This window comes from Muntiacus reevesi, chromosome 2 (genome assembly GCF_963930625.1).
Source record: "Muntiacus reevesi chromosome 2, mMunRee1.1, whole genome shotgun sequence".
Lineage (NCBI taxonomy): Eukaryota > Metazoa > Chordata > Mammalia > Artiodactyla > Cervidae > Muntiacus > Muntiacus reevesi.
Window position 1 is genome coordinate 71,716,004 of NC_089250.1, and position 27,732 is coordinate 71,743,735.

The 27,732-nt window shown below is 45.2% G+C and overlaps 1 protein-coding gene across 1 annotated transcript; it reads right to left on the reverse strand.

Annotated features, from left to right (window-relative positions):
• Window positions 1-17,776: 17,776 nt before the first annotated feature.
• Window positions 17,777-27,478, reverse strand: LOC136158019 (trophoblast Kunitz domain protein 1-like). The gene is made up of 5 exons (XM_065919803.1): window positions 27,352-27,478; window positions 24,881-24,964; window positions 23,589-23,660; window positions 18,761-18,956; window positions 17,777-18,311 (listed from the first exon to the last, which is right to left on the reverse strand). Coding segments are annotated over exons 1-5 (447 nt in total). The 5' UTR covers window positions 27,446-27,478; the 3' UTR covers window positions 17,777-18,310.
• Between the last annotated feature and the right edge of the window lie 254 nt (window positions 27,479-27,732).

Sequence of the window (27,732 nt, forward strand, 5' to 3'; positions counted from 1 at the left end):
TTCTGGCCCCAGGTCACAAATTAAGAAGGAGGCAGAGGTGGGATTAAGACTGAGGTTCTCTGATCACAAAACCACTGAGGAGAGAGCAGAGAGAAGAAGTGGCTGCAGACTATCTTCTAAGCCCCCCACGAATCCAAATCCAGTCCTGGGGTCCAGTCAGACAGACAGATTTCCTGTGGCTAAAACCAGGTGAGGGACGGCAAGTGATCATGCTGCAGAGACGAGTTCGGCTCCCTTCTTCCCTTCTGCCCCCTCCCCTACTCCTTTCTGTCCCCGGAAAAGGAGGATCTTTGCCCCCCACCGTCCCACCCCCCAGGAGAACATTGCCTTCCCCCAGCTCAGCTACTGCCTGGGCCTCTACAGGTAAACTGCAATTTCCATCGGTTTGAGATGTTACCACAATGGTTGCAGGAAGGTGCTTATGTCACAGCTGCCTCCTGAGGCAGGTGAGGTGGGAGGGTGGGGGAAGGGCATTGATGCCCAGATGTGACAACACCTGCAGAAGGCTGAAACGAAGGACCAGAGCTCACACACTGCTGATTGCTTCTCTGTCCTTTGATCGACTCTCATCCACTCACTGACGTCCATCAATGCCAAGCCCTAGGTGCTGGGGTGCTTCCTGAGTGACCACCTTGGACACAGTTCCACCAGTCTGATCACAGTCCATGTTTCTGTGAGACCCACAGGCACCATCAAGTCTGAGAAGTGCTGTTATTGGGCATTTGACCCTTGCATGCAGAAATGGGAACCCTGGTTAGGTGGGGGAGATTACACAATAAACAGGACTGGCCCAACTCCTCACCTTGCCCACTCCCCTTCTCATCACCTGATCCCACCCCTCAGCCAGGATATTGAAAGCCCAGTCCATCCCCAGCATCCTCAGGAGCCCTCCTGCAAGGCCACAAAGATGAGCCGACTCTGCCTCTCTGCAGCCCTTCTCCTGGGCACCCTGATGACCAGCACCCCAGTGGGTGACATCAGCTGTAAGGACAATGGTAAGTCCTGGCTCATCTCTCCTCTACAGACTGGGAGTGGGATGATGAGGGGAGTCCACAGAAGGGGATGGGGAACAGGGATGGTGTGGATGCTGCCAACCCTCTCTAGATTTCTCCTGAGAAATTGGGCAGTTTTAACTCCAGGGATGTTTGCTGAATCTCAGAAAAAAAAATCATCATGTTTCCAGCATAAAAAAAGTTTCCTGCCCAACTATATTACATCAGAGACCTCATCTCTGAGACTCTCTGTTCCTAGTCTCTGCCTTGTCCTCGAACCTCAATGTAGTGTTATGAAAAGATCAGTACTTGATCCTTGTTCTGGTTCCTGGCCCAGACATCCTGTTTGGGATTGATCATCTTTTGTAAGGTAATGTGATGAGTCAAAGAAAGGGACCCACAGTAGTTTCAGGATGGAGCTTGTCTCCAAAAAAATCTCATCGGGTGATCAGAGAATTAGAACTCTGGGGAGAGGGGAGGGTAGGTACCGGGACTGCGTGCAATCACCAGTGACCAATGATTCAGTCAATTTGCCTCCTACTAAAGCCTCAGTAAAACTGCCTAACGCTGAGCTCAGTGTCAAGTGTGGGACTTGTGGGATGCCCAGTGGGCATTTCAGAACTGGTTGCTGTAGGTAGGGACACCAGGTCTTTGCTGTCAGGGACAAAACCCAGACTCAGTCTTCCCTGTGACTGGGTGAATGCGGCTCAGGAGCCAGGGGTGTACTCAGTGTGGGTCTGTGCTCCCAGCAATGATTGTCAATTACCTACTTTATAAGAATTCCTCGGCAGAATCAGGTACTCTATCAAATGGGATGTGACGTGATTATATTATAGTGACTTTAGTAGTTACATGTTGTGTGTCTTGGGGCAAGTCATCTCTGATTTCCTCACTTGAATCGGGGGCAGGGTTACCTGTTACACAAGGTTCTTTTAAGGGATGACCAGTCATGAATATTGAGAGTTTAATCACATTTCATGGGCTTTCCAAGTGGCGCAAGTGGTAAAGAACCCGTCTGCCAATCCAGGAAACATGAGAGATATGGGATTGATCCCTGGCTTGGGAAGATCCCCTGGAGGAGGGTACCCACTCCAGTATTCTTGTCTGGAGAATCTCATGCACAGAGAAGCCTGGCAGGCTACAGTCCATGAGGTCGCCAAGAGTTGAACATGACTGAAGCGACTTTTCACACACAATCACATTTCATAACCAGTGATGTCCATTTTCCACCAGCATGTCTTCATCTGGAATATCTGGAAGACTTTCTCTACCTACCTTTCCCTTCCCTGCTCCAAATATCTTGGTATCAAATAATGACTATTTCTCTATCATTAAAATTAACTAGAAAGGTGGGGGAGGGGACAGGCAGCCGAGTTTCTGCTCTGCCTGAGACAACTGCAGGGAGAGCCAGGTTCTCCTGTGGGGCCAAGGCTATTTCTTCCAGACTGGAACAATGCTAATCAAAACTCAAGTTCCTTCCTTTTGTCCCTATGTCTATTATTTTATTGTCTTCTCAAGATATAGAATGTTAGTGCTGGATTCATAGTTATGTTGACTTGCCTCATTGTCGAAGAGCAACATCTATTTCTGCTTTATTGACGATGCTTAAGCCTGTGACTGTGTGGATCACAATAAACTGTGGAAAATTCTGAAAAAGACGGGAATACAAGACCACCTGACCTGCCTCTTGAGAAACCTGCATGCAGGTCAGGAAGCAACACTCAGAACTGGACATGGAACAACAGACTGGTTCCAAATAGGAAAAGGAGTACATCAAGGCTGTATATTGTCACCCTGCTGGTTTAACTTCTATGCAGAGTACATCATGAGAAACGCTGGGCTGGAGGAAGCACAAGCTGGAATCAAGATTTCGGGGAGAAAGATCAATAACCTCAGATATGCAGATAACACCACCCTTATGGCAGAGAGTGAAGAGGAACTAAAAAGCCTCTTGGTGAAAGTGAAAGAGGAGAGTGAAAAAGTTGACTTAAAGCTCAACATTCAGAAAACTAAGATCTTGGCATCTGATCCCATCACTTCATGGCAAATAGATGTGGAAACAGTGGAAACAGAGGCTGGCTTTATTTTTCTGGCCTCCAAAATCACCGCAGATGGTGATTGCAGCCATGAAATTAAAAGACGCTTACTCCTTGGAAGTAAAGTTATGACCAACCTAGACAGCATATTAAAAAGCAGAGACATTACTTTGTCAACAAAGGTCCGTCTAGTCAAGGCTGTGGTTTTTCCAGTGGTCATGTATGGATGTGAGAGTTGGATTATAAAGAGGGCTTAGTGAAGAAGAATTGATGTTTTTTTCTTTTTCTTTTTTTTTCTTAAATTTTTTCTTTTTTTCTTTTTTATTTTGAAGAAGAATTGATGCTTTTGAACTGTGGTGTTGGAGAAGACTCTTGAGAGTCCCTGGACTGCAAGGAGATCCAACCAGTCCATCCTAAAGGAGGTCAGTCCTGAGTGTTCATTGGAAGGACTGATGTTGAAGCTGAAACTCCAACACTTTGGCCACCTGATGCGAAGAGCTGACTCGTTGGAAAAGACCCTGATGCTGGGAAAGATCTCCCCCTGCCGGAGGAAAAGGGAACGCCAGAGGATGAGATGATTAGATGGCATCACTGACTCAGTGGACATGAGTTTGGGTAAACTCTGGGAGTTGATGATGACAGGGAGCCCTGGCGTGCTGCAGTCCATGGGGTCGCACAGAGTCAGACACAACTGAGCGATTGAACTGAACTGAACTGAACTGATTCTATTCAACGGCTGTGTTCTTGGTGTGAACATGGAATGGGAAGTTGATTCCTTTAACAAATATCTCTCAAGTCCTTAAAAGCATTGTTCTTGATGTAGGGAAACAGTTGTTCACAAAATAGCAAAATAACTCACCTCCTTGAAAGTGAAAGTTGTTCAGTCGTGTCTGCCTCTTTGTGACCCCGTGGACTATATGGTCCATGGAATTCTCCAGGCCAGAATACTGGAGTCTGTAGCCTTTCTCATCTCCAGGGGATCTTCCCAAACCAGGGATAGAACCCAGGTCTCCCGCATTGCAGGTAGATTCTTTACCAGCTGAGCCACAAGGGAAGCCCAACTTGCCTCCTTGCAGGGAGACATCATAGAGGGAAAAGTCCTCTGCCAGGCGGCAATGAGCGATGTGAAGAATAAGAGTGAGGGGGATAAAGGAGGCTGTACTAATTCTGTAGGGGGTCAGGGAAGCCCTCTGTTATGAGGAGGCAGCGGCTGCCAAAAATGAGTCTGGTGTGTTTGCGCTGAAGCCCAGACCAGGGTGGCTGGAGCTGAGGGTGTGAGGGGAGGGGAGTGGGAGGGGATGAGGCAGAGAGGCCAGGGCGGCAGGTCATGAGGAAACTTGTGGGACTTTATAAGAATCCGAATTTGACTCTCAGAGAAAAGGGGAGTCACTGAGGGACTGGTCATGGGAGCAGTGGGATAGGGCTCAATGATAATGGGGTCCCTGAGGCTGCAGAGCAGAGAGTGGCTCTAGGGGGCGAAGGGCAGGAACAGAGGTCTGGGGAGCAAGACGCTGCAGTGACCCAGGTGAGCAGTGATGGAGTAGGTACCTGTGTTGTTTGCTGGGTGCATCTCGGTTCTCTTGAAGGACAGGAATGACTTGCTCTGTTGAGGGTTTGATGGAGGCTTCATTACCTAGTCATGATGCGCTAAATCATTAGCCATTGTGATTGTTCAATCTCCAGCTCCTGTCTCCTCCCTAAGCTGGGCCAGGGGAGGTCCTGGAGGAGGGGAGCAATGAAAGTTCCAATCCTTTCTCTGGTCAGGTAGTACCCGATCTTGGGTCACGCAGGGGCTCTCCAATAGTCACCCCCTTCCCATAACAAAAGACAGCTTTAGAATTCCAGGGTTTTAGGAGCTCTGTGCCAGGAATGGCACAAAGAACAAATATTTATCATAAATTGCAATGTCAATATTCCATTATTCCAGTCTCTAGGAGATGATTAATACACTGGTTTATTTTCTTCCATGACTTTTTCCATCACAGCATGATTCCTTCACACCTTCCTCTTTTTTTTTGTTACTTCTCCACCGTTTCTTTCCATTTATTATTTTCTTTTTAATTAATTTATTTTTTAGTTGAAGGATAATTGCTTTACAGAATTTTGTTGTTTTCTGTCAAATCTCAACATGAATCAGGATACATAGATCCCTCCCTCTTGAACCTTCCTCCCATTTTCCTCTTCATCCCACCCCTCTTGGTTAATACAGAGCCCCTGTTTGAGTTTCCTGAGACATACAGCAAATTCCCATTGGCTATCTATTTATCTATTTTATAAAGGAGATAAGTCCTGGGTGTTCATTGGAAGGACTGATGCTGAAACTGAAACTCCAGTACTTTGGCCACCTCGTGTGAAGAGTTGACTCGTTGGAAAAGATCCTGATGCTGGGAGGGATTGGGGGCAGGAGGAGAAGGGGACGACAGAGGATGAGATGGCTGGATGGCATCACCGACTCGATGGGCATGAGTTTGAATAAATTCTGGGAGTTGGTGATGGACAGGGAGGGCTGGCGTGCAGCAATTCATGGGGTTGCAGAGTCGGACACGACTGAGCGACTGAACTGAACTGAACTGAACGTAAGTTTCCATGTTACTCTCTCCATACGTCTCACCCTCTCCTCCCCTCTCCTCATGTCCATAAGTCTAGTCTCCATGTCTGTTTCTCCACTGCCGCCTTGCAAATAAATTCTTCAGTACCATTTTTCTAGATTCCATATATATATGTGTTTGTATATGATATTTATCTTTCACTTTCTGACTTACTTCACTCTGTATAATAGGCTCTAGGCTCATCCACCTCATTAGAACTGATTCAAATGCATTCCTTTCTATGGCTGAGTAATATTCAGTTATATATATATACCACATCTTCTTTATCCATCCATGATGGACATCTAGGTTGCTTCCATGTTCTAGCTATTGTAAATAGTGCTTCAGTGAACAATGGGATACATGTGTCTTTTTCATTTTTGGTTTCCTCAGGGTATATGCCTAGGAGTAGGATTACTGGGTCTTATAGTGGTTTATTCCTAGTTTTTAAAAGAATCTCCATACCGTCTTCCCTAGTGGCTATATCAATTTACATTCCTACCAACAGTGCAAGAGCGTTCCCCTTTCTCCACATCTTCTCCAGCATTTATTGTTTGTAGACTTTTTGATGATGGCCATTCTGACTGGTGCCTTCACACCTTCTTTGTCGGCTGCACACACAGAGATGTACAAGTACAAATACATGACATATACGTACTTTTCTGAGTGTGTGTGTGTGTGTGTGTGTGTGTGTGTGTGTGATCTTAGTTCCCCAACCAGGGATCGAACCTCTGCCCCCTGCAGTGGAAATTTGGAATCTTAACCAGGGGACTCTCAGGGAAGACCCTTCACACTTTTTTTTTTTTTAACAGTGGAAACTTTCAACCTTTCACTTAAGTATAGAGATTAGTATTATAAAATCCATTTATTCATCATTCAGCTTAAACAGTTACCGACATGTGGAGAATATTATTGATGTAGGTCCTCTTATTTTTCATGAATTGTTTTGAAGTTAATCTGAGGCATCCTGCCAATTAGTCCACATATACTTCATGAAGGAGATATAATTTTTTACAGATGACCATGACACAACATTAACAGTAGCATGCATGGCCTTTTAATTCTTCACAACCCATGCCCCACCACTCTATTGCAGACAAGCTGATTGTTTCAGGTGTTGACCTTGTAACCAAGCTGTAATGACCATCCGCATAACTGACCCAGGGCCCCTCCCATCCTTGCGGTCCTGCGGCCTCACTCCTGCCTGGAGCCTCCATTCAGGCGTCCCTGCAAGGGTGTGGACATCAGGTACTTCTTCAGTGCCAGCTCCACGTTCTGGGAGCCTGTTATATATGGTGGGTGTGACGCCAAGGGGAACAACTTCCTGAGGGCAGCGGACTGCAAGAGGACTGCGGTGGCTCTGCTGGCCGCTGAGGTGAGACAGGGGCAGGCGGGGGGAGGGAAGGGCTGGGGAAAGAGCTCAGGGGGCCACACAGAACCTCAGAACCTCACAGTGACTTTTCCCCTTCCTGCCACCCAGGAGAAGTGGATGCCATGTCTCGTGAAACATATACTGAGCATGTCCTTCAGGGGCCAGCTTGGCAGAGGGTCACTGTTACAAACCCATCATGATGATCTGAGCCTACTCACATGCTCCCCTTTCTCAGATGGGAACACTGAGTCAGCACCCCATGGAGCGGGTCCACAGTGCTAGGCTTGGAAAACTCTCTTCTTGTTGGCCACCCCGGTCCTAGGGATTGCTCATCTCTGGGGTGGTCGAGGACGTGTCCGGATGAATGGTGTCCAGGTATGGGGCTTCAGAATTGTCAATCAGCAAGTTCCTTTCTTTTTTGCAGAGAACCTGTGAACTGTGCTCCCCTGAGATGCTGACATCCAAGGAGGACCCACGCAGGGCTGGGTTCTGGCTGCTTCTGAAAGACTTCGGCCTTCTCCTCTTCTTCTCAACCCTGCTCTCCTCAGCAGAAATCCACCTCGTTGCTTCCTCCCATAGCTCTACTTGCTTTGGTTCTGTCTCCTCCAGCCAGCTCTAAGGACCAGGAGAGCCAGTCTTCGTTGTGTACCTAGCACTTAGCATAGTTCCGGGAGCAAAGCAGGCAGTCCATTGATATCTGAGGTACGAAAGAGGAATGCTAAAGTGATAGAAGCAAATATTCTAGTCCTACCCCTCATCCTTACTGCAATCTAACCTTCACCCTCCTCCCCCACCATAACTTTTCTCCTTGTGGGTGTTGGGATACTTTTGGGAATTTTCAGTTCAATTCAGTTAAGTTTAGTCCCTAAGTTGTATCTGACTCTTTGCTATCCATAGACTGCAGTGTGCCAGGCCTCCCTGTCCATCATCAACTCCCGGAGTTTACTCAAACTCATATCCATTGAGTTGGTGATGCCATCCAACCATCTCATCCTCTGTACTTCCCTTCTCCTCCTGCCCTCAATCTTTCCCACATCAGGGTCTTTTCCAATGAGTCAGTTCTTCACATCAGGTGGCCAAAGTATTGGAGTTTCAGCTTCAGCATCAGTCCTTCCACTGAATGTTCAGGACTGATTTCCAGGATGGACTGGTTGGATCTCCTTGCAGTCCAAGGGACTCTCAAGAGTCTTCTCCAACACCACAGTTCAAAAACATCAATTGTTTGGTGCTCAGCTTTCTTTATAATCCAAATCTCACATCCATACACGACTATTGAAAAAAACCATAGCCTTGACTAGATGGACCTTTGTTGGTAAAGTAATGTCTCTGTATTTTAATATGCTGTCTAGGTTGGTCATAGCTTTTCTTTCAAGGAGCAAGTGTCTTTTAATTTCATGGCTGCAGTCATCATCTGCAGTGATTTTGGAGCCCCCCCCCCCCAAATAAAGTCTGTCTCTGTTTCCACTGTTTCTGCATCTATTTGCCATGAAGTGGTGGAACTGGATGCCATGATCTTAGTTTTTTGAATGTTGAGTTTTAAGCCAGCTTTTATACTCTCCTCTTTCACTTTCATCAAGTGACTCTTCAGTTCTTCTTTGCTTTCTGCCATAAGGGTGGTGTCATCTGCATATCTGAGGTTATTGATATTTCTCCCGGCAATCTTGATTCGAGTTGTACTTCATCCAGCCCAGCATTTTGCATAATGTACTCTGCATATTAGTTAAATAAGCAGGGTGACAATATATAATCTTGATTTATTCCTTTTCCTTTGGAACCAGTCTGTTGTTCCATGTCCAGTTCTAAGTGTTGCTTCTTGACCTGCATACAGATTTCTCAAGAGGCAGGTGAGGTGGTCTAGTATTCCCATCTCTTGAAGAATTTTCCACAGTTTGTTGTGATCCACACAGTCAAAGGCTTTGGCATAGTCAATAAAATGGAAATAGATGTTTTTCTGGAACTCTTTTGCTTTTTTGATGATCCAGTGGATGTTGGCAATTTGATCTCTGGTTCCTCTGCCTTTTTAAAATCCAGCTTGAACATCTGGAAGTTCATGGTTCACATATTGTTGAATGATTTTGAGCATTACTTTGCTAGCATGTGAGATGAGTGCAGTTGTGTGGTAGTTTGAACATTCTTTGTTATTACTTTTCCTTTGTATTGGAATGAAATTGACCTTTTCCAGTCCTGTGGCCACTGTTGAGTTTTTCAAATTTGCTAGCATACTGAGTGCAGCACTTTAACAGCCTCACCTTTTGGGATTTGAAATAGCTCAGCTGGAATTCCATCACCTCCACTAGCTTTGCTTGTAGTGATGCTTTCTAAGGCCCACTTGACTTCACATTCCAGGATGTTTGGTTCTAGGTGAGTGATCACACCATTGTGATTATCTTGGGGGATGGTCTTGATTACTGCCTCCTGTATAATGTCACAAACCTCCATCCATACTTCTTGAGGTACTCGATCAGACCTAATCCCTTGAATCTACTTGCATTTATTGCATTTATTTAACCCCTTAAATCTATTTGCATTTATCAAGTCCCTGAAAAGCAGTGTTCTCAGTAGCCAAAATATGGCAAAATAACTTGCCTTCTTGAAGGGAGACAGAAAATAGCAAAGAAGGGGGGAAACTCTATGGTAGGTTATAAGTTTTTTGAAGGTAGAGAGTGATGGGGAGAAAGGATGTTGTGCTCTTTCTGTAAGGGTCAGAGAAACTCTCTGTGATAACGAGAGATTTGAGTAGAGGCTTTGGTCCAAGTGCCTGGTGTGTTTGAACAGTAGCCAGGACCATGGCTGTTGGAGCTGAGTGAGTGGAATGGAGGGGAGTGGAAGGGAATGAGGCAGGGAGGCCATGGGGCCAAGTTATGCTTGTGAGACTTTATGAGTCAGAATTTGACTCAGAACGATGGGGAGTCATGAGGATTTGGTAATGGGAGCCATGGGATAGAAGTGGGATCTTCGAGACTGCAGTTCAGAGACTGCCCTCTAGAGGGAGAAGGAGAGAGACAGAGGCCCAGTGAGCAGGCTGCTGTGGTCCAGGTGAGTCGTTACGGAGCCTGTACCTGTGCTGTTTTCTGGATCCATGTCAGTTCTTTGGAGACACGAATGCTTTCTCTTTGAGGCTTTTATGGAAGCGTCTTTACCCACTCACGATCCATTCAATCATTAGCCATTGGTGATTGTTCAATCTACAGAGTCAAAGGGTTTTATTAGCAAGATGAAGATTTTATTGTGCAGTATACTTTTATTTTTTAAATACCTCATTATTGAGATTTTACCAGAAAAAAAAAGTATGTGCATTAAAGAAGTACCAAGGTTTAGGAACTCTTCCAGGAAAAGGATGAAAAACAAACACAATATTTCTTGTTATAAATCACAGTATGAATTTCTTGTTATAAATCACAGTAAAATCACAGTATGAAAAACAAATACAATATTTCTTGTTATAAATCAGTGTACCCAGCTGAATAATTACTGACATGTGGTGAATATTTTTTACCTGTGCCGTACTGTGTGTTTCTTGGTAGAGTGTTTTGAAGGTCATCAAAGGAATCATACCAATTAATCTTAAAATACTTCGTGAAGGAGATATAAATTTGCACATGATTGCCATATCATGGTCACAACTAGCAACATGAAAATAAGGTCCCAGGAAGCAGACTGTCAAGTGGCTTTTCAGTTTGACCATCCCCACCACCCTGACATTCTCTACTGCAAACCAACTGGTGGTCTCAGTTGACCTTGTAGATCGAGCTGTGATGACCATCTTCATGTCTGACCCACGGCCTCTCCCATTCCAGAGGCTTCTCAGATGGTCTTCTGTCATGAGGCCCTGCAAGGACTGGAAGATCGGGTATTTCTGCAATGCCAAGACTGGACACTGGGGACCTTTACATATGGTGGCTGTCTGGGGAATCAGAACAACTTCCACACATCACAGGACTGCGTGAAGTCCTGCTGACATGTGTCCCAGAGGTGAGGGAAACGGCAGGGCAGTTTGAGAGGGGAAGGGCTGGGGGAAGAGGTGGAGCTCGGGCACCACACACCGTTCACACCTATGTGGTGTCTTTCCTCCTCGCTCTGTCCCAGGAGAAGTGGCTGAATTGTCCTGTGAGACCTCACACCGAGCGTGTTCTTCAGGGGCCAGCTTGGCAGGAGCTTATCCCCTGGAAGGTCCATCATGATAACCAGAGCCTACTCACACGCTCCCCCTTTCAAGATGGGAAGACTGAGTCAGCTGCTCTAGGAAGCCTGTCTGTCGTGCTTCTGTGTACCCAACCTAGGCTTGGAAAACTCACTTCCTTCTTGTTGGTGATCCTGGCCCCGAGAAGACTGCACATGCACATTTCCGGGAAAGTTTAGGATCTGTCACGATGAAAGGTGTCCAGGTCTGGGGCTTCAGGGGTGTCCATCAACAAGTTCCTTTCTTTTGGCAGAGGACCTGTGATCTGTGCTCTCTCCAACAAGGGTCCATGCAGAGCTGGACTGTGGCTGCTTCTGAAACAGTCAGTCTCCTCCAAGTCCAACTCAAGGCTACACTCATCAGCAGGACTTTGCCTCTTTCCTTCCACCCGGGGGACTATATGCCTTGTCTCATCCACTTGGCTCCAAGACAGCAAGTCTTCACTTTATCCTAGCACAGTTCCTGGCACAAAGGAGACTGTTCATAATTATTTGAGGAAGGAATGGGTGAATGCAGGAACACATCATTCAGACCTAAGAACTGTAGAGCCTATGGTTTTTGCCAGGAGTTTGTCTTTATCCCCATTCTCACTCCATCTCACCTTCATCCCCCTCCCCACCATCACTTCTCTCCTTGTGGATGGCCAAGGTAGAATCTCTGGTATCCGGTTGTTGGCGTAAGTGTTGGGATAGACCTTTACAGAAAAGAAGCCACCACCCCCCACAATGATGTTGCATTTCCTTTTCTGGATGTTCAAACTGTCTAACTTATATTTTAATAAATTCATATGCAAATTAAACTAACCGGAGAGGAATCTGTTGTTTGCAACCACAAACCATAACCAACAGGGTCCATGGAAATGGTGGTCCTTCTCACTGTTCTGCAGAACAGCGCACACCTCCCCCCTGTTTTCTTGTCCTCAGATGAGACTCTATCAGGTAGAGAAAGGCAATCCATTATAGCACCATCCAAGCTACACAAAAACTCAGGAGATGGACACATCAACATGAAAGTTTTGTTCTTTACTTCTTGGGCTAGGTCACATTTGGGTGCAGGCTGTCCTCCTGGACTCTCAGGAGTAAGGACATGAGGCTCAGTTGTCCACTTTTCTGAGGAGTCCCTCTCCTGAGGGCATGCGTGGGGACGGGGCTTCTTAATTCAGGTAGACAAAGGCAATGACCTTTTTTGTGTCCCAGGCTCTGTGCTAGCATTTTGCCTGTGTTATTGTATTCACCATCCTAGGACTCCTTCAGGGGGGGAAATGTTAGGCTTCCTAAGGTTGCAGGTCCCTACTCCCCCAGGTAGAGGGACTTTGATGATACTTTTCTGCTCCTACCTCTGGGAAGATGTAGGATGGAGACACCTTTGGAGGACAAAGAGTATCTGTTTCATGACAGATGAGTAAAGTGAAGCATGCGGACCACAGCAAGCACAGTATTTCAATAAACAAGAGCACTAATGTTGCCGGTGTTGTTACTCACTTCCTTGTAGACTTGGGCAAATTTCTCAGCCTCTCGGAGCATTAATTTCTTTAGTTATAAAGTAAGGACAATGCTTCTGCTTGTTAATGTTTCTAGCCGGAGACCACTAGAAACGCTTCTGTTCCTGGTTTAACTAGTCAGGTTTATTATTCACAGCAGGAAGGAACAGGAGTCACCTTGGAAAGTAATATGTTCTCTCATTAAGAGAATGTTAGAAAGAACTTATGGATGTGGGCTTGTGTTAGGTGATTTTGGGGAGAGTTCCCGGAAGCTAGGCCTGCTCTGGATGGATGGTGTTAGGAACGGGGCAGTTCTCTGATTGGGTATCTTAATCTTAACTCTAAGAAGGGAAGAGTAGATGGAGTTTAGCATTGTACTTGGTAAGTCAGCACCTGTCGTTCATACAGGGCAGGAGAGGGGGATTTTTGGTTATTTGTGGTGGCTTCTATAATTTAGCTGTTTGTGTTTAAACATGAGTGTAGAGTATCCTATTTTTGTCATGACATATCATGATCACAGAAAACCCTTGTTTGATGTTGATGTCTTGTGAAATATTTACATTCAGAAGGAGAATTTAAGGCCAGTGGTGGTGCCAAATCTGCTCCTGGAATCAGAGGTTGCTTTTCTCTTTCTCTGTGAAACTCAGAGCGTTATGATGAGAAGTAAGGGGATATGATATTTGTAAAATGCTTTGCACAAGAGTTGAAACTAAGCCCTCAGTGAATGACTGGACTGATAACACTAACAGGAGCAAATAAACCACAAATTATTAATAATAATTTGTTTCATTAATAATCATTAATAAGTATAATTAAAAATATTAACTATTATTTTATAACAGTTTAATGTTACGGATTCATTACTAATTAGATGGGTTTGGCTTTCAGTAGGTTTGGATGTTGCTGTGTGATCTTGGGCAAGTCCTTTTACCTCTCTGAGTCAAAGTTCTTTCTTTGCAAAATAAGGTGCTGGCATATGTTTTAAGAAAAACAAGTACTCTGCTATTTTGAGAGTTACACTGATTTTGGTGTAAAGTTCTTCGAACTCCTCAGACCAACACACTTTTAAAAGAACATGGAGTATTAGTTTCCTTTGTTCCAAGTTTTTAACATGTGCGGTCCACTGCATTTAAAAAAGGGACAAATCAGCATTTTGGGGGGGGATGTCATATTTCATATCCCTTTCAGAAAGTTCCTCACTGTCCAAAGCGCCACTGTGTCCTGAAATGGTCCCTTTCTTCTAAAGCACCTTTCCTTCAGCAACAGGCCTCACTCAGTTTGAGTCCCTTGCCCACCCCATGCTGCCCTTTATTTGACCTTCTGGTATCTCGAAAATGTAGGTGGGTTTGGGGGTTTCTGCTGGTTCTCTTTGGGATCAAGTCACCTATTCCTTGGGGCTTCCAAGGTGGCTCAGCTGTAAAGAATCCGCCTGCCAGTGCAGGAGATGCAGGAGACTAGGGTCGATCCCTGGGTCGGGAAGATCCCCTGGAGAAGAAAAATGACAACCCACTCCAATATTCTTGCCTGGAGAATCCCACCGCCAGAGGAGCCTGGAGGGCTATAGTCTACAGGGGTGACACGACTTAACACAAATACCGCAACCTGGTCCTCAGCCGTCAGAAACCGCTCTATACGGCCCTCTGGTGGCCGCCTGAGGAAGTGCGATCTCCGCCTGAAGCGGCGCACACTTCCTCCGTTAGGCTGGAATATTGAAGTCTTTTGGTAGCTGCCTTTAAACGTTGTAGTTGTTGTTGCTAGATTCTGGCCTGGGGGCTGTCTGTGTGCCAGAAGAAAGCTGTCAACTGCAGCGCACGAGGCTGAAGGTCCAGTTGGCAGCTGGGTTGCTGTTGTTCAGTCGCTTGGTCGTGTCCGACTCTTTGCGACCCCGTAGACTGCAGCACGCCAGGCCTCCCTGTCCATCACCAGCTCCCGGAGCTTACTCAAACTCATATCCATGAAGTCAGTGATGTTATCCAACCATCTCTTCCTCTGTCATCCCCTTCTCCTCCTGCCTTCAGTCTTTCCCAGCATCAGGGTCTTTTTCAGTGAGTTGGCTCTTTGCATCAAATGGCCAAAATGCTGGAACTTCACCTTTAGCGTCAGTCCTTCCAATGAATATTCAAGGTTGATTTCCTTTAGGACTGACTGGTTTGATCTCCTTGCAGCCCAAGGGACTCTCAAGAATCCTCTCCAACACCACAGTCTGAAAGCATCAATTTGTTGGCACCCAGCCTTCTTTATGGTCCAACTGTCACATCCATACATAACTACTGGAAAAACCATAGCTTTCACTAGACGGACCTGTGTTGGCAAAGTAATGTCTCTGCTTTTCAATATACTGTCTAGGTTTGTTGTAGCTTTTCTTCCAAGGAGCAAGTGTTTTTTAATTTCATGGTCACAGCCACCATCTGCAGTGATTTTGGAGCCCAAGAAAATAAAGTCTTTCACTGTTTCCATTGTTTCCCCATCTATCTGCCATGAAGTGATGGCACTGGATGTGATGATTTTGTTTTCTGAATGTTGAGTTTTAAGCCAACTTTTTCACTCTCCTCTTTCACTTTCATCAAGAGGCTCATTAGTTCCTCTTCACTTTCTGATGTTAAGTGTGGTGTCATCTGCATATCTGAGGTTATTGATATTTCTTCCAACACTCTTGATCCCAGCTTGAGCTCCATCCAGCCCAGCATTTCACATGATGTACTCTGCATATAAGTTAAATAAGCAGGGTGACAATATACAGCCTTGACATATTCCTTTCCCAATTTGGAACCATTCTGATGTTCCATGTCTGGTTCTAACTGTTGCTTCTTGACCTCCATATACATTTCATAGGAAGCAGGTCAGGTGGTCTGGTATTCCCGTCTCTTGAAGAATTTTCCACAGTTTGTTGTGATCCACACAGTCAAAGGGTTTAGCGTAGTCAATGGAGCAGAAGTAAATGTTTCTCTGGAATTCTCTTGCTTTTTCTGTGATCCACTGGATGTTAGCAGTTTGATCTCTGGTTCCTCTGCCTTCTCTAAATCCAGCTTGAACATCTGGAAGTTCTCGGTTCATGTACTGTTGAGCCTGGCTTGAAGGATTTTGAGCATTAGCTTGCTAGCATGTGAAATGAATGCAGTTGGCTGCAAAGTTTGAATATTGTTTGGTATTGCCCTTCTTTGGGACTGGAATGAAAACTGACCTTTTCCAGTCCTGTGCCCACTGCTGAAATTTGGAATTTTCCAACTTTGCTGAACATATTGAGTGCAGCACTTTAACAGCATCATCTTTTAGGATTTGAAAAAGCTCAACTGGAATTCCATCACCTCCATTAGCTTTGTTCGTAGTGATGCTTCCTAAGGCCCACCTGACTTCACACTCCAGGATGTCTGGTTCCAGGTGAATGATCACACTATCATGATTATTTGGTCATTAATATCTTTTTTGTATAGTTCTTCTATGTATTCCTGTCACCTCTTCTTAATATCTTCTGCTTCTGTTAGGTCCATACCATTTCTCTCCTTTATTGTACCCATCTTTGCATAAAATGTTTCCTTGGTATCTCTAACTTAATACTGCTATAAATTAATAACTATTGATAAAAGTTAAATAATTTATATTTTTGCAGTATTACTATTACTCTTATCTATCTGACATTCACTAAATGGTTACTCTGCCAGTACTTGGACAGACAAAGCGTTTAACAAATACAACTCTCTTATTCTCATCATGACTCTATGAGATTGCTAGAGAAAGAGAAAAGCAACTTCTGAGTTCCAAGACCTGGGCTGGTACCACAATGGTCCTTATGTTCTTCTGCTCAACATAAACATTTTACCGAACTTCAGCGTCAGATGAGGCCATTCTCTGTTTGTGAAAGATCTAGAAAATAGCAGTACACTGGGTAATCATATTAAGCTTTGACAAAAGGAGCTAAATTACAGAAAGCACCAATATGATCAAAGCACCTTCCTGTCTTGAATGACTTCTACTTCTTGACCAAGTACAGCTCTCAGAGCCTTGATGAATTTAAGCCTTCTTAGATTTAACATTAAGATACCTAGTCAGAGAACTACCCCACTTCTTCACAGCCTTCATCCAGAGCAAAGACAGCTTCCTGAAACCCTCCATCAAATCACCTAGTACAGCCCACATCCTGTAAGTTCTTTATAACATTTTCTTAATAAGACAGCATATTGTTTTCCAAGATGATTCCTGTTCCTTGCTGCAGTGAGTAATAAACTCAATGAGTTCAACTAGGAATGGAAGTTCATCTAGGAACAGGGGTGTTTCTACTGGTCTCTGGCTAGAAGTATTAACAAGTAAGATTGTTATCTTTATTTTATAACTGAATAAAGGGAAACTCAGAGATGCTGAATAATTTCCCCAGACTCTGAGGAAGTGAGTAACAGCACCAGCACCATCTATGCTGTCATTTATGTCATTACTGTGCTTCCTGTGGTCCCCATGCCTCACTTTACTCATCTGTTGTGAAAGAGATATTCTCTATTTTCCCAAGGTGCCTCTGTCCTACATCTTTCCAGAGGCAGAGCTGGAAAACATCATCAAAGTGTATCTACTTAGGAGACTTGGAAGCTGCCGTGTGAGGAAATGAATACAGCCAAGTGTCATCTCCATGCCTCCATTTCCTTCCTTGAAGGACTCTTAGGAAGATTATAGAAAAATGCAGGGAAAATGCTAACACAGAGCCCGAGGCACTAAAAGGTGGTTGTCTTTCTGTAACTGAACTAACAAGCCCCCTCCCCACATATGATATCAGGGAATCGGATTTCTTAGAAGAGTGGACAACTGAGCCTCATGTCCATTCTCCTTCTGAGAGTCCAACCTGCTCCCAAACTTGATTGAACTTAGAAGAATGAGATAAAAGCTGTCATGTTGAGGTGTGTGTCTAGCACATTTCTGTGTAGCTTGGTGTGGCTACTAAGAGGTCAATGATGCTATAATGGGTTTGCTTCCTATACCTGGTAGGGCAGTGTCTGGACAGGGAAATGGGAGGTGTCCACTGCTCTGCAGAACTGTGAGAAGGACCACAATTTCCATGGACCTTATTGGTTAAGGTTTGTAGTTGCGAACAACAGACTCCATTCCAGCCAGTTTAATTTTAATATGCATTTATTAAAATATAACCCTCAGTGTCTAAAGCTACAGAAAGGAAAATGCAGCATCATTCTGGGGTTTAGGGGCTTCTTTATCCCAAACTCTTCTCTCAGTATGGATGCTGAGAACTGGATGCTGGAAATTCTGCCTTGGCCACCCACAAGGAGAGCAGTGATGGTGGGCAGGGGATGAAGGTGAGGATGCCATGAGGATGGGGGTGAAAACAAAAATCCTGTGATAAACCGCAGGCTCTGTAGTTACTCTGGTCATGAGGAATGTTCCTCCCTCCCTTCCTTCCTCAAATAGAACTGTCTCTTTGGTGTCAGGAACTGTGCAAAGTGCTTGGGATAAAGGGAAGACATGTTCTCACGGTGCTGAGAGCCAGCTGGATGAGACAGAAAAGGCGTGAAGACCACGGAGGAGAGGAAATAGGCAGGCTCTGCTGTGGAGGGTAGGGGAGAGAAGAACTGCGAGGGGACTGAATGGTGTAGAAGCAGCCACGGCCTAGCCCTGCAGAGATCCTCCTTGGACTTCACATTTGCCGGGAGACAGTCTCCACGTGTCCTCTGCAAAAAGAAAGGAACTTGCTGAGTGCCATCATTTGTAGCCTCAGACCCGGACACTGGTCATCTTGACAGATCCTAGATTTTCCAAAACACACAGAACCAGAGTCCCCATGACCCGAACGGCCTACAAGGAAGAAGTGAACTTTCCAAGTCTAGGTGGAGTGCTCAGGAGCACGGCAGACCTGCCCTGGAGGGTGGCTGAGTCAGAGTTCCCATCTAAGAAAGAGGAGCATGTGATCAGGCTCAGATGCCCACAAAGAGGCATCGGGGGTTGACCTGCCCTTCTCTCCCTGGAGAACTCGCTCAGTGTGGGTTTCACAGGACGCTGCAGCCTCCCCTCCTGGCAGCAGCGAGGGGGAGGACTCTGCAGGGTGAGTGGCGTGTGGCCCCCAGAGCCCCGCCTCTTTGCCCAGCCCTTCCCCTCCCACCCTGCCCTGCCCCCGTCTTACCACAGGGACTGTGCCTTTGGATGGCAGATCTGCCTGCAGTCCCCCAGTGTTAGGAAGTTGTTTCTGTTCCCTCCACAACCGCCGTATGTAAACGGCTCACAGTGACCGGTCTTGGCATTGTAGAAGTACCTGCGCAGCGAGGCCTTGCCGGGACCTACTACTTTAGGCTTCAGGCAGAAGTCAGGCCTAGAATCTGCTGGAATGAGAGGGGCAATCATCGGTTATGTGGACGGTCATCACAGCTCCATACAAGGGCAACAACTAGAACCACCAGTTTGTTTGGAATAGAGAATGTTAGGGTTGTGGGCGATGGTCAAATTGAAAAGCCCATTTGAAAACTTCCTTTTTTGGACTAATTATGAATGTTGCTAGGGGTGACATGATATAGTAATCATGTACAAATGTATATCTCCTCATGATGTCTTATAAGAAAATTTGGCACAATGACTTTGAATAGCCTTAAAAGTTCTATAGGACTTCCCTGGTAATCCCGTGGCTAAGAATCTACCTTCTAATGCATGAGTCCAAGGTTCAATCCCTTGCCAGGGAGCTAAAGTCCCAAACGCTGTAGACACTAAGTCGACAGGGCATAACTGCTAAGCCCGGGACCCCCAACTAATAACCCGCCCACCCAAATAAATACATAGATGCTCAAAAAAGAAAAAAAATTCCACAACTATGCAACAACAAAAGGACAAAGGTAAAAAATATTCCCTATATGTCAATAATTACTGGGTCTGGATACCTGAGCTTTATAATATTATTAATATTCTCCATGTTATGTGTATGGTAAAAGCTTTCCATCTTTAATAAAAATTGTGAAGAAATCATGCTATAATGGAAAAAGGCATGAAGAAAACATAACACTGTGTTTACTTCAGTTACCTCATGGGAATTCTATAAATGAATATTGATACTATATATTGTGTATAGAAGGAGAAATATACACATTTGTTTTTTCATCATTTTCCTGACAATGAGCCTAAAAACCTTGGTATTTCTTTTGTGATGAGAACAGTAAAAGTGTCTTTTGGTATGTGAAGTGGTTGAGTTTGGAAAGACTCTAATGAGACCAGAATGGGCTCTGATTAACTGCCTACAGGAGGGTGGGCCCTTTCATTCCTACCCTTCCCCTGATCTCCTATCCACTGCTCCTCTCCTTCGCTCAACCTCAGGGAGGGTAACGGAACCATCTATTGACCAATCTCCAATGGCTAATGATTTAATGCATCATGACTAGGTAATGAAGCCTCCATAGAAACTTCAACAAAACAAGACATTCATGTTATTCAAGAGACCCGGGATCCACCCAGGGAACAACAGAGATACACACTCGGTGAGAACAGTTGCAGCGCGCTGCTCACTGGGGCTCTGTCTCTGCTCTTTACCCCCTTGAGGCCACTCTCTGAACTGCAGCCTGAAGGATTCTGTTATTATTCGGTCCTTTCACATGGCTCCATCACGACCAATCCCTCAATGAGTCCCTTTTTCTCTGAGAGTCAAATTCTGACTCTTAAAAAGCCCTACAAGCGTCCTCACGACCTGCTCCTATGGCCTCTGCGCCTCATCCCCTTCCACTCCTTTTCCCTCATATAGACCCTCTCGTATCCAGCTCCCCTGGTCCCTCCTGCTGCTCAGACACAAACAGGCACCTTATTTCTGCAGTTCTGCTCCATGCCTCCTTATCACAGAAGGTTTCCTTCACCCTGTAGAGAAAAAGGACAGCATCCTTTCTCTGCCTCACTCTCTATCTTCAAGAAACTGATAACCTACCATAGCATTTCTCCCCTTTGCTATTTTTATGTCACCTTCCAAGAAGGCAAATTATTTTGCCATGTTTTTTGGATAGCTGTGTCCCCATCCCCAAGAACAGTGCTTTATAGGGACTTTCTAACTCCCATTTCATTCTCCCCACAAGTGCAAGGTCATCAAATAGAATGGGTATAATTGATTTCCTTTTAGTACAAAATCACCTGGATGATGGGGCACATCAACATAAAGATCAATCTCCCTCTAACATTCAACCCCTGGAGAGCATAATAAAATAGTCTGTCCTGGTAATCGTTAACCCTGAAGCCTCTGAACCCAAATATTTATGGATTTTTAGGAGGTTTTCAATAGATAGCCACTTTGACTGAATTAGCGGCCATTGCTGATTGATTTCAAAGAGCCTGCCCCTCTCCCCAGAGGGGCTGGCAAGAAAGTGGTGAAATTTCCAACCTCTAAACGGGTGTTTGAGTTTTTTGGCAGACAACCCAAAACCTGAAGTTTCCTGGGTTGCTTTCCCTGAGTGGTTTCATGATCTACCAAAGAAAGTAAGTTCCAAGAGTTTCAGGATGCCTGGACCATGAACCAGGACAAAGATCAAATATGGATCAAATATATGAATAATAAAATAGTACTCAAAAGAGGACAAGTGAAAGGGCCTGGAGACTTTACTCATATTTTCTCAGCCTAAATCCCATGAGACAAACCACACAGGGATGTGTTTTTGCCCTCCTGAAGCTGATCTGCTCAATGATCCCACGTCTTTCTGCTTCTTTTAATAATAGAGGTATAATCATTATTTGAGCCCTCAGTATGTTTTCTTGCAAGGATAAACCTCTTCAGATTAACTCATTGGTGGAAAATGGGCAAAATTGGTCATGAAATGTGAACAGATTCTTTATATTCATGACTGGTAAACTGTTCAGAGGACTCATGTAACATTTTCCCGGTTCACATGAGGAAACTGCAGATGACTTGCCCCAGGACACAAGCATGTGGTGGTAGGGTCAGGGCAAGTAACTGTGATGTCACAAACCATCGATTACAATACCTGATTCTACCAGGAGTTCAGAAAATACAGCTTACTTGTAAGAGTTTCTGGATGCGGTGTCCTAGTTTTATTGCTTCCCTGTCCCAAGCTTCATCTAAGCCCCCGCGTCACAGGGCGGAGTGAGCTTGGGTTAAACCCTGACAGCAAATATGTGGTGTCTCTATCAACATCAGCCGATTCCCCAGACACCTGCTGGGCGTCCCCCAGTCAATTGACGCCTGATATGAAATCCGTGCAGTTAGTGCAGATCCCACAGGTCTCAAGGCTGTCCTCACTTTAGTGCCGGTCATGTGTTCCCTTGTTACCTACACTTGTGACCAAATGGCTAAAATGTGGAGGTTCCATGACCCCACTTCCAAGTTTAACAAGTGAATGGAACTGATGACAAAACTTAGGAAAACCCTTACTGTTCTCAGATGAATACACCTGAGAAATTCACAAATAGTGCAATGGCGGAGATGTGTAGGGCAAAGGGGGAGTGGAGGTGTGTGGATCCTCCGTGCCTCAGTGAACACAGCGCCCTCACATCATGAACTTGTGCTCACCACCCGGGAAACTCTCTGAACTTTAATATTTTTACATTTCTTGAGGTTTCAAGAAATAGGCTTATTGATTGAATCACTGGCCACTGGCCATTGGCCAGCGGTGACTGATCTCAGCCTCAGTGCCCTTTCCTCTCCCCAGAGGTACAGAAAGAAAAAACCTTTATTCTTCTCATTGAGTATTAAGTGTTGAGTATTGAGTGTTGGGAACTCCTCTACTGTATGTTTCTTGAGGTGTGCCCTGGAAACCATCACGTGACCTATGAAAGTGAATTTCGAGAGTTTCAGGAGGCCTGGTCCATGAAACAGGGAAAGGATCAAAAGTGGATAAGATAATAACAGTCAAATAAAGACAAGGGGGAGGGCCTGGAGACTTAAGCAATGTTGTGTCAGCCTTGGTCCCCCAGCCTACCACACAAGGGCTGCGTTTCTTGCTCCCCCTGCAGTTGCTCTGCTCCATGGTTCCACCTCTTTTGATTAGTTTTAATAATAGAGGAATAACCATTATTTGATAAAGAAATATCTTTACTTGTCCAAAGCAAGTAGGCAGAGAAATTTTTTTCAGATTAATACACCATAGTGGAAAATGGACAAATCTGGCCATGAAATGTGAATAAACTATTTATATACATGGTTCGTCATCTGTTCAAAGGACTCATGTAACACGTTTCCCCTGTTCAGATGAGGAAACTGCAGATGGCTTGCCCCAGGACACAATCATGTGGGTAGCAGGGTCAGGATAAGATACTGTGAGGTCACAACCCATTTGATACACTACCTGATTCTGCTAGGAACTTGAAAATACAGATAACTGGTAAGTGTTTCTGGGTGCAGAGTCCTACTTTCCCTACTCACCTCTCCCCAAGCCTCATGTGGGCCCTCAAATCACAAGGGAAGGTGAGTCTGTGTTTTTCCCTGAAGCGGAATACGTGGTTTCTGCACTAACACCATCTGATTCCCAACACCCAATGGGAGAACAACAGTTAACTGACTTCTGACACAAAATCTGTGGAGTTTGGGCCGATGCCACAGGCTGAGGGATCTAGATTGTCCTCTCTTCAGAGGCCAGCCAAGTGGTCTCGAGTCACTCATGCTTCTGACCAAGTGACTAAAAATGAGAGTTTCCACGACCCCACCTCCATGCACAATAATCAGTAGAACCGGTGACTGATCTCGGGAAAACTCTTATTGTTCTCAATCAATGTACAAGATAAAACTCAGAAAGAATGAAATGAAGGAGATCTGTAGGGCAAAGTGGAAGTGGAGGTGTGTGGAGCCTCCATGTCCTGGTTAGACGAGCACCCTCATATAACCTCTTTTTGTTACCTGAATGCTCTCTGAATGCCAATATTAGTGAATTCTTATTGAGGTTTCACTAAATAGGCATGTTGATCAAATTGTTGGCCAGTGGTGACTGATCTCAATCTCAGTGCCCTCCCTTTTCCCCATAGAAGCAGAAAGTTCAAACCTTTCTTTCTCTTATGTATTGCTTTAGCCACTTCATTTGCTAAACCGGATCCTGCTTTGACAATCTTGGCACCTATGAAAGACAAAAATTCCATAATTTTCAGGAGTCTTGGACCATGGACTGGGACAAGGTTCAAATATGGATAATAAAATGATAGTCAAAAGTGGACAAGGCAAAAGGCCTGGAGACTTTGCTAACATTACATCAGCCTTGGCCCAGGAGCCAGCCACACAAGGGCTGTGTTTCTTGCTTTCCCTGCAATTGCTCTGCTCAGTGATCCCGGGTCTTTGTGATTTATTATTACAGTAGAGGGATAATCATTATTTGACACATAAATATTCTTTCTCACCCCAAAGCAGTAGGTAGAAATATCTTTTCAAATGAACATATCCCGGTGGAAAATGAGCAAAACTGGCCATGAAAGGTAAATAAACTCTTTATATTTATGACTGGTAATATGTTCAAAGAATCCATGTAACAGATATCTGCTGTTCAGATGAGGAAACCACAGATGATTTTCCCCAGGACACATGGCATGTGGGTGGCAGGGTCAGGACAAGATACTGCCCTGTCACAATCCATTTGATATACAATCCTATTCTCCCAGGAACTCTGAAAATATCAATAACTGCTGAGAGCTACTGGGTGCAGTGTCCTACTTTCATTACTCCCCTGCCCCCAGGACTCACCCAAGCTCCCAATGCTCAGGGAGAGTGAGTCTGGATTTCCCTGACACCAAATTTGTGGTGTCTCTAGAAACAACTTGCAATTCCTCCAAACACCCACTGCGTGTCCAACAAGGCAATTTAATTCTGATAGAAATCTGGGGAGTTAGTACAGATTCTGCATGTTGAGGGCTCAAACTGTCCTTAGCTCAGATGATAGCCATCTTGTCCCGATTCACTCATGATTTGACAAAGTGTCTAAAACTGGGAAGTTCCATTACTCCACCTCGGTGTTCAATCAAGCAATAGATCTGACGACCAAACTCAGGAAGACCACTCACATAGGGATCTCACGTTATCATAAAGGATAAGTTTTGGCACAGCAATGTGAGTGAGAGGTGCAGGGCAAAGTGGAAGTGGAGGTGTGGAGAGCCTCCATGTCCTAGAGAACACGGGACCCTCACATCTCCGCCGTGTGTTACCACCCCAAACGCTCTCTGAATCGCATATTTAGGGATTCTTATTGAGGTTTCACTGAACAGGCATTTTGATCGAATCGTTGGCCAGTGGTGCCTGTTCTCAATCTCAGTGCCCTCTCCTCTCCCCAGAGTTGCAGAAAGTTCCCACCTTTAGACACACCACCGATGATATTTTTAATCAGATCTTTTGTTGAACGGTTCTCACGTCCCTGTCTCTGGCTTGTCTCCAGACCTATGAAAGACAGTAAATTCAGAGAGTTTCAGGAGACCTGGGCCATGAACTAAGGCAAGGATCAAATATGGAGAATAAAAGAACAGTCAACAGTGGACAAGGCAGGATACAAATATGTATAGTAAAGTAATAGTCAAAAGGGGACAAGGGAAAGAGCCTGGAGACTTTATTAATACTGTATCAACCTTGGTCCCAGAAGGCAACCACAGAGCTGTGTTTCTTGTTTTCTCTGCAATGGCTCTGCTCATTCATCCCAGGTCTTTCTGATTATTTTTCATAAGTAAAGGAACACTCATTATTTGACACCCAAATACTCTTTCTTGCCTAGGACCAGTAGGTAGACAAATTATTTTCAGATTAATTAACACATCCCAGTTAAAAATGCACCAAGTTCACCACATGCGAAGAGTTGAAATGTGTTTCACATCTTTATATTCATGACCGGTAATCTAGTCAAACCAGTCAGTCCGAAGGGAAGTCAACCCTGAATATTCATAGGAAAGGCTAATGCTGAAGCTGAAGTTCCAATACTGTGGCCACCTGATACAAAGAACTTATTCGCTGGAAAAGACCCCGATGCTGGGAAAGATTGATTGAAGGCAGGAGGAGAAGGGGATGGCAGAGGATGAGATGGTTGGATGGCACCACTGACTCAATGGACATGAGTTTGAGCAAGCTCCGGGAGATGGTGATGGACAGGGAGGCCTGGCGTGCTGCAGTCCATGGGGTAGCAAAGAGTTGGACAAGACTGATCAACTGAAGGAAAACAACAAATCTGCTCAAAATCCCATGTAACGTGTATCCCCGTTCAGACGAGAAAATTGCAGATGAGTTGCCCAGGAAACATGGCATGTGGGCGACAGGGCCGGGACAAGATACTGAAACGTACAACACGTTGGATACACTGCCTGATTCTGCCAGGAGCTCTGAAAATACAGATAACCGAGAACAGTTTCTGGGTGCCATGTGTACTGTCGTTGCTCCCCACTTTTGGAGCATCACTTGAGCCCCGAGATCATAGGGGAGAGTGAGTCTAGGTTTCCCTGACACCAAATATGCGGTGCCTCTACCAATAGAAACCAATTCCCAAACAGCCACTGGGTGCCCAACAGGAAATTCACTTCTGTTTCAAATCCATGGAGTTACTGCAGATTCTGCAGGTTGAGTGTTCAAAATTCCCCTTAGTTCAGATGCTAGCCATGATGTCCTCAGTCACTCATGCTTGTGACCAAATGGCTAAAATCAGGGCCTCTATGACCCCACCTTCAAATTCAACTACTGAACAGAATTGGCAGCTGACCCTAGGAAAACCCTTGCTTGCTATTCCCAGATTACTATGCAAAATAAAACTCAAGGCAGCTCAAGGGAGGAGACGTGCAGGGCACAGAGGGAGTGGAGGTGTACCCAGGCCCCACGCTCTAGCGAGCACAGGACTTTTCACAGCATCTTCCTGTGTCCACCATCCTGCAAGCTCTCTGCACCCAGTAGTTATGGACCTCTTTCCAGGGTTCACTAAACAGGCATATTGGTCGGATTATCTGCCACTGGTGATTGATCTCACTCTCAGTTTCCTCCCCTGTCCTCTGCGGTGCTGGAGTAAGAGGTGGTGAAATCTGTACCCTTTAAATGGGTGTTTGAGGTTTCTTGAAGACCAGCCCCATCCTGAAGATATCTTGAGTCACCTTTAGTGACTCATCTCATAACCTCAAGTTTCTCACCTCAAGTCAGCAAATTTCAAGAGGTTTAAAGAGGCCTTGGCCAAGTCATGAGAAGGATCAAATATGGATCTTTTTATTACTAGACTATAGTGAGGTTCAGGGACAATGCAGGGACCAAGAATAGAGAGTCTCACAAATGGGGTTCCTAATCTGGTAGATTTAAGTGGGATATATACATATATATGTGTGTATATACATATACACACATATATATGTATATATATATTTAATATATTTCCTCATGAGAGTCATAATGTCAGTGGAGTTCAAAGCTTGCAACTTCAGCTTTCCCTGGTGGTCCAGTAGTTAAGAATCCATCTGCCAACGCAGGGAGCAAGGATTGGTCCCTGGTTTGGGAAGATTCCATGTGCCTCATTGCAACTAAGCAGGTGAACCACAATTACTGAACCCAGATGCCTCAAGCCCCGGCTCTGCAACCACCATGAGAAGCCCACACACCACAACCAGGGTAGCCCTTGTAACTAGACAATGTCATCGCATAGGCAGCAAGTCCAAGGCAGCAAAACCAAACAAACAAAAATCCTGCCCAACATGACAAGAGAAATCCAGAAATGGTTGGCAGCACCCACCCAACACCTGCCCTGCCCCCTTCCTTAGACTTCCATCATTTCCCTCCAGTCTGTAGAGGGGAGGTGAGGCTGGACCTACCTTCATCCTGGGTATGGTGTTCATACACCAGGGTGCTGTCCACCAGGATAACCAGGAGGAAGAGAAGGGCTGCGGAGAGGCAGAGCCGGTTCATCTTGGTGGTGGCCTTGCAGGAGGGCTCCTGAGGATGCTGGAGATGGACTGAGCTTTTAATATCCTGGCTGAGGGGTGGGATCAGGTGATGAGGAGGGGAGTGGGGAAGGGGAGGAGCTGGGTCAGTCCTGTTTATTGCGTAATCTCCCTACAAAATTATGCCTCTGGCTTCTCTCTGCAGGGGCCTAAAGTCCAGTAAAAGTACTTCTCAGATTTGACTCTACCTGTGGGTCTCCTGTAAATGGAGATAGTGATTCTAATATGTTCACTCAGGGAGCGTCCCTGAAC